The following is an 8,448-nucleotide window of genomic DNA, read 5'->3' as shown; positions in this document are numbered from 1 at the left end:
TATCTAGTCGGAACTATTTTAATGTACCCAAGTACCTGCCTAAAAGAGCAAGATATTTTTTTTGTTAAAGATTATAATCTTTAATACTACATTACTACATTATGAAATCTAGCACAGAAAAGGACATAGCCATCCTGCCCACCCAGAATGGAAAAAAAATAAGTCATGCATTTAACATGCTTAGCAAAAATATAATATAAATGATTTTGTAAATTATGTTATCAAAATAACCTAGGCAATATTGTGTTCTTAAATCTTACAGTGTAGATGACAAAGTCCATTCCATAAGTTAAAAGAACTGGTTTGATAAAAATAAAGCATCTGTTTTTCACTTAAGCACTTACCTATCCAGCCATGCTCATTAGGTCTGAAAACTTGGAACATGTTTGGTAGAAATGGTGAGAATTATACAGGGGTGGATCCAGGATTTGTTAACGGGGGAGCACTAACAATAATCTGCCCCTGCTATAGATCAACATAGAAAAAACTGAAAGCAACCTTTTAAAATGGATGTTTGGTACTGTATACATTTCATAAAAAATTGCTGTGGAAACTATTTTTACTATAATATATATTGTATATTTTATATATATAGATCTATGTCTAGTATTGGTAGGCATATGATGATAAATTAAATTACATGTAAACTATTTACTGTACGGTTTCAATAGCTAAAACTTTTAATAAAGTGTAAATATAAATTGGTTTTAAATAATAAAATATATTGATTTTTTTTTTGTTTCCATTGAAGACAATACAGTAGAACCCATCCTCAGGGACACCCCCATTAAGGGACTACAATACTGTACTTTCTTATGATCTCATGTAACAAACAAGACCCACTACATCAGATCCATGGGAAGATCCAGGATTAACTCTCTAACATATCATATAGTGTGTTTAAAATATATCAAACAGTAACTAACTTTATTTTCTGTTGATGTACGTTTGCGGTACACCACGTATATTAGTTCTGAAAAGAACTGTTGAGTTTCTCGACATTTTGATCAATATGCTTTGATTATCCTCAGGAGTGACAATGCAGAAAGTCCAGACCCATCGTCGGGAGGGCCTTAGAAATACAGAAGCAGTGCTACTAGTACAGAATAAGGTATAATCGTGAAATGTAACATTCAAATTGTTAATTTATTCAAAAAAACAAATGTGCTGTATTTTACTACACCAAAAATAAACATCGATACATATCAATACACTAATTAATTAAAATAGGAAAATGTGCAACATTTAAGAATAAGGTAAACTACAGACACTAAAAATGTTTTTATTGGGCATTACAATTAAATTTACATAAACCTGAAGAAAAAAAACCCTAACTAAATCAAGGTTTTGGACAGAAAAGTATGGTACAACTTTCAATTGTAATGGTACAATTGTAACAATGCAAGCGTAACCATTTTATCATGTCATTATACCAATCATACATGCATGCACGCATACATAATTTACAGACATGAGTTGAACCAAGATCTACTCCCATTATTGTATTATATCTACAGTAACTTTATTTTATATTGCAAGGTCCATACAATAAATACATTATATGTTCCTATTCTAATGCACCTCACAATAGAAGTTGAGATCTATTGTTTTACTGTAACTACAGTCTATTATCTAATATCTATACACATACAGAATTTAACACCATAATTTAAATGTGTACACTGCTACTGTATATCTGTATTTTAATATGAATATATTCATTATATAATGTACACAGTAAAAACATAACATATTTTTAATGGTTAATTTTTAAAAGGAAATAATATGAGTAGTGTATAAAGGTGTAAGGTTATCCATGACTAAAGCTTACTATATGAGTCAATGTTTGAGGTGTGGCACTCATGATAGCATTTCTTCCTACTACTAATACAATTAATAATCCACTTGTTTGATTGACACAAAAGTAAAAGTTTGTACAGTACAGTACCTTGCACTACAGTAACAATGTTCAATAAATCAATATTTGGACCCAACATTTATTTTTCTTCATGCAGTATCAATTAGCCACCATTTGAGGATATTTTTATATTGCTAATCATTGCAGGGCAGATTTAGGATTTTGTTTAACTTTATTAGAGACAAACATTGATTGTAAATTAAATAGTAGATGTAAAAGGTTCATAATTTCATTTTAGCTGGAGGGGAGGGGGAGCGTGCGCCCCTAATGCTACCCCCTGGATCTGCCCATAATCTGGCATTAAATATGGATACTTTAAAATGATTGAAGACTATAAAATAAAATTATATTTTACTGTCAAGCACACAAGTTCAAACTATGCTTAGAACTGCTGTAGAACTTCTATTAAGGGTCACCTTGTGGCCCACCAAGTGTTAATATGGGTTTAAAATTTTTCCCCCACATTCATTTCATGAGATTCAGAAATAGTTACCTTAAATAGGCGTGTTATAGGGTTTGTGCCAAAGGATGGATGGTACTTTGGTTGGTACAGTAGGTTTCACTTTATTTTTCTCATACGTTTAATTCTACAGGCCACGTGTATTTTGAGGTAGGATTGTGGATTGACATCTTACCATACGGATATACATTAGATTAGAATCCATTAACAAAGCAACTGAAGCAAAAAGGGTGTGGCCCAAACATGTGCTGCATTAATAATAATTAGATACCTATTATCATGTAAAAATACAAAGAAATTGCACATAATATACTGTTGAACGAAGTAGAATCAACCCCAACAAGGGTAGGTTGAGTTTATACCCTGAGTATAACATTCCCAAGAGAAATTAAAAAGCAGAAATTAAATTAACACTATAGAGTACTTAATTGTCATAATCAAACATAATGGTATATTTAATATAAAAAAAGCTTATTTTTTTATATAATATCAAATTATCTTTTAAATAGAAAGACTTGTTCATTTTTCTTTAGTACATTTTGTACTTGGTTTTTGTACAGAAGTATTCCTAAAACAAACATTTCGTGAATGGTCTAAAAAAATACAAAATTGTTTTGAGAAACACCAAGCTTTCTGAAAAATTCTTTTCCATTTTTTTTTCTATTTAACTACTTGTATTATTCATAAACATTGGAAGCTGTTCGTACTGTAGATAAAAAGCATCACGCACGATCTGCGTTGAATATTCTAAATTGTTTAATGGGGTTTATTAAGTCCTCAGTTCTTACAATGCACAATAGGGATGTTATTCCTTTATAGCTTTCAAATTAGATTCCACCACAATTCATTACAATGCTTTCATCTGTGATCTATCACTCATGGACTGCCCTTATACTAATTATTAAATATACTTTTATTGTCTTTATGTATTGCACAGCTGTGGTGAGTTAATTTATTCCCAGAAATCAACACAGGCCTGTTTCTACTGTTAACAAACAAATTACCAGTTAAATAGAGCGTGACCTACATTTTGTTTCAGCAGCAATGCAAATATATAAAAATATAACTCAATATAAAAAACAAGTAAACATACATTGCTAGTTTTCTCCATTTCAATAACTAGGATTTGTCTCGTTGATGTGACGTGAAGGTCGAATAATAGAGAGTAATAAAAGGGAACTGTTCTTATTTATAGCATTTTTAGCATTATTTATCCATTGTCATAGCTCTCAATTAATACATAATGCATAAATTACACTCCATGGTTATCACCTCGTCTTAGTAGAATTGACTAGCTTGTGTCCAAAAACGTCACAAAAATTATCAAACCAAACTCAATGTACAGAATGTGAACAGTGCCTCTATATGATGACCTCAGATCTTGTCATCACAAAAGCTCTCTAATCTCTTACTTACATCATTTGGAATTTGAGATGAGAATAATTCAAAGCAGATAATTTCATATTGCAGACAGCATCGAATATCACATTCAAGGTACTACAAATGGCCTTGGCTTGAGCCTAGAAAACAAGACAAAACTATCATTTGCATAGATACCAACAAATATACAGTAACTGTATAACATATTTTAGGGAGTTTTCGGATGAACACATAAACAACTCTAACATATTTCATGAAATTTATATTCATTTGCACAACACTGTTAACATTCGAATCAAGGGGGAAGTGTAGAAAAAACCAAATCATTTAAGGCCTAGACCTACACCGCTATTGTTAATGTTTGGATTAAATATTAAAATACTTTGAATTTACCATTTTGTTTTCTTAATTATTCTGCAGAGAATTAATGATTATTCCATGTTTTGATAAATCTAGTTTGGTTATTTTTCTTTTTTTTTTATAAAAATAAGTTTCTCGACATACGCAACTAAGGCACGCAGATCAATTTGTTTACAAATTTGAAAGAGCTTACAAGTGTATGTTGGGAAAATAAGAAGTTTGTGTGTTCGGACGTAAACAAAAAAATTGGAAAGTGTTTACTAACAAATGAATCATTGTTTACTCACATGAGAATCGCATTCAAATACCATACAATCATAAATATTGTCAAAGTGCTTATCAACTTTGAATGCTAGTAATTGCCTGCCAATATCATCTTCATAATGTACAACACGTATAACATCTGCAAGTCGAAATCTATTGCGTACAAGCTGAAAAACAAACTAGTCATTTTATGTATCCCTTTAATTTTTCACTCCTTTTTAAAACATTGTAAATATTGTCTGTCTTTGTATTTTGATTTTAAAGTTTTTTTGTAAGTTTGTTAATGTCTTTTTAAGTGGCGTAACGGCTGTGAGCACTCATTGGCTAAACCCAAAGGCCCCAGAGCTCAAGGGGCGCCAGAGCATGATCAGAGTCCAATGCAACTACTAAGCTATAACTTTTATAGCTTAGTAAGTCGTAAGACTAACCTGATCAGTGGGAGGGGGGAGGGTGTTGACCATCAATAACTTTCATAGCTTATTAAATACGTCGTAATACTAACCTGATCAGTGTGAGGGTGACCGTCACTAACTTTAATACCATATTTGGACAAGGTGAGACTAACAGGATCCACTTCATCTGTAGCAGATTTGAACTTTCCTTCCATCTAAAAACGTTAAAAAATAAAATAAAACAATAATAAAACATTTCTGTCAATATAATTGTTCAATTTTTAACAACTGACAATAGAAACGGAGGTCAAAATGTCTCTACATGTTTTAAGAAATGTAATCATAATGGACAATACACAGTCAATGATGAACGCTACAAGGAAAGACAATGCAATAAAATGGGTAGCTATTCCAACAAAAGGATGTGAAATAGCTACATACTCTGCCTATAAAGAAAATGATATGTGAAATTGTTGGAACATCGCAATTGAAAGACTGTTTACAGCAAGTATCTGATAGATTTATACAAAATACACATCTTAACAAACACTTTAGTATCCTACTTAGTGCTGAATAGGTTTTTGAATCCAGCTCTACGATACAGAAAAGGACCTATATGTGTGTAAATGCCTTTATTTTGTTAATACAACCAGAGTGAGGGTGAAATTATAGCTTCCCTGTTACAACTAATATATCTGAAGTTGATCAAACAGGCATGTACTGTAGTTGCCTTTTCTTGCTTTCTTTTATATTCAAATTGTTTTGTAATATGTTTTATATATGTATTCATTTTTTAGTTTCTTGAAACTATTGAAGCTTACCTGAGCAGTGTCAAGGACTTGAACAAGATCTATATCATCTTCTTGTGAAGGTGGTAGTCCATGTGTATCATTCAGCATACCAATGAAACATACACTAAAATCAGCTTTCAAGTCTAAGGGATTTACACCTATACAAATAATAATAATAGTAATGTTCAATTTACTATAGCAAAATGCAGAACGCCTTTAAGCGCTTAACAATCAGAAAAAAGAAGAGCAAAAACTAAAGAAAATGCAAATTAAAAAGGTGGGATTTCAGGAGTTGTTTGAATGTGGTGAGTGATTCAGCATTCCTGATATAATTTGGAAGGGCATTCCAGAGAACAGCAGCTGACCACGAAAAGGCACGCTGTCCATAAAATTTTGTTGAAGGCCGTGTAGGTATAGGCCTGAGTAAAACCTCAGATGATGACCTCAGAGTTCGTTTTGGCTTAAATACATTCATAAAACATATTATACAGTAAAAGCAATTCGATGATCGACTAGATTTCTTTTATACTTTTAGATTTGCATATCCATTACGTCGACTGTTGATCCTTGGCATGCACCAAGTTACTAACATGTCAACTGCCAAATTATGTCATACATTCATTGGATGTTATTTTTTTTTTTTTTTTATTTATTTGGTATAACACTCAAAATGCAACAAAAGTTGAAAATCTTATGAGTTTACAAAAGGTACAACAAAGAAAAAGATATAAAACTAATAGGCCTATACTAAAATTGACATAAAAACAAAACCAATTAAAACATCATACAAAAATATAATATGCACAAATTTAAAATTAATGATTATTATTAGATCAAATTAATAGAAATTCAGAAATATATACAAGTTTAAAATTATTTATTATTTATTATTTATAAAGTCCTCTTAAAATTTAAATTCAAAAATGTCATTAATCCAAGGATAAATACAATTACTGTATTATTATTTATTTAGTTATTAACATGAATGATCAATCAAAATGTACTTATACCTGTAAACGAGTACTGTACTACCATTCAACCGCTCTGATTTAAGTAATTAGCATTCAAGTTGCCTCATCCTGCTAATAAGTGGTTACTGCAGTGTAAATCAATACACATCAACATTTTATATTTTCAAATTATCATAATAATTGATATATTTCTTACCATTTTTTCCATTGCTAGAAAGCTGTGTACTGTGAACTCCCATCATATCACACTGTCAAGAAAAAAAGAACATGTTGAAAAACAAAGATAGTCAGTCTGGCATTTTTGACAATGCAATAGATTAAACAGTCTTAATACTTCATTATGAATTAAGGCCCATCTAATAATACAACAAAAATATATGTACTAATAAAAACTGTTTTATAAAAAAAGAAAAGGGGTGCTCGACTAAATTCGCTTTATCAACACCTTTATTCACTCATTTTTTTTCAATTCAATTTTTTATACATCTTCTATCTTTTTTTCTTCGTAATATTCTGTTTTTGTATGCTCTTTAATATTATTTTAACACATATTTCATACTACTAATAATACTATCAACATTACTGAACATAATTCGCTTAATCTCATTTATCTCTATTAATATCTGACATATATTTTATCCCTCATAAAAAATCAAAATCTGACCTCATCAAGTTGAACTGCTGGGTTTTCCTGGCCCCTCGGAAAGATGTGAAAGGAACTGTCCCGATCAACAGGTACAATAGAATCTCGACTACCACCATGGGCATCACGATGGCGACGCCTACGAAAAATACATGCACAGCATCCACTCATTCTAACACTGTATGTATTCACAGTCAATTCAAATGCTCGCAAATGATAGAAATGTAGTTGGGTGCATCACAGTGTAATGTTATGTCAGCCGCTGACATTGTCAGAATGTTGATTTAACAATCAAGGTCGGTGGCTTTGATGTCTGCATTAAAAAAAAAGATTTTTAAATGATATGCAACAATCATGTATGTCCAAAAATTGGGCCAAAACAACACACACAATGCTGTAAGTAATGTCCAAATTTAGACCAATTGATAATAACATTTGTGTGGTATTTATCAAGTTTTTAAAAATAGTTATTATTAATATTAAAACATATTATTTAAACTTGATATGACACAAATGTACTATATATATACTGTATGCTACTACCATATATTTATTTATATAAATAAACAATTAAAATAAATATGAATGTATTTACTTTAGTTAAATATTTAAGTTTATCTAAAAATAAAACTCAATTTAGCCTATTTTACATTATTCATAAACATTTAATTTCCTCAATTGTACATTGTTTGTGTTATCGTCATCAAGTAAAATAAAACTAAATATAGGCTTAGGCTTAAATAACTAGGGCTAGATAGAGGCCTATTATAAGGCCTAGGCCTAGGCCTAGTAGTATATTTCTATATAAAAAAAATAAACTTGCATGATGAGTATAATAGATGATTTCAAAATCGGATTTCCAATGTCTATAGGCCTAGCCTACTAATTAAACTAAAAAAAGGGACACGTATCCGTCTATCTACCCAACCGTTTATATTTATTTGTACACTTTCATGGGGCGAAACGTCCCTGGCTGGGCCCATTCGTCCTGCTATGCATAACTGCAGGTAGGCCAGTATGAGTAGCCTAGCCTATGCCTTATGTTATAATCCTGACTTAAAGTCATATCATTTATCGCAATTTTATAGTCAGAAACAGAAAATAGGAACATGGAGAGAAAAACTTACTCAAACCCAGATCATAACTTGAGATTTTACGACTTAGCAAGGATGAAAATGTAGGCTGCTAGGTAGAGGGCCTAGCCTAAAAAAACAGCTCAGTCTGTACGTTATTATTGCAATTATTTTACAACGGTATGGTCGTTCGCGG

General features: G+C 31.1%; 1 protein-coding gene across 1 annotated transcript; it reads right to left on the bottom strand.

Annotated features, from left to right (window-relative positions):
• Nucleotides 1-1,127: 1,127 nt before the first annotated feature.
• Nucleotides 1,128-8,448, bottom strand: LOC144845937 (integrin beta-1-binding protein 1-like). The gene is made up of 7 exons (XM_078703459.1): nt 8,307-8,448; nt 7,201-7,492; nt 6,733-6,784; nt 5,596-5,723; nt 4,885-4,989; nt 4,406-4,549; nt 1,128-3,898 (listed from the first exon to the last, which is right to left on the bottom strand). Exons 2-7 carry the CDS (start codon nt 7,348-7,350, stop codon nt 3,791-3,793), a joined length of 687 nt encoding a protein of 228 aa, XP_078559585.1. The 5' UTR covers nt 7,351-7,492; nt 8,307-8,448; the 3' UTR covers nt 1,128-3,790.

Source organism: Antedon bifida, chromosome 6, assembly GCF_963402885.1.
Source record: "Antedon bifida chromosome 6, ecAntBifi1.1, whole genome shotgun sequence".
Taxonomy (NCBI): Eukaryota; Metazoa; Echinodermata; class Crinoidea; order Comatulida; family Antedonidae; genus Antedon; species Antedon bifida.
Note: the sequence above shows the minus strand (reverse complement) of the source record. Positions and strands in the feature narration are given on the sequence as shown.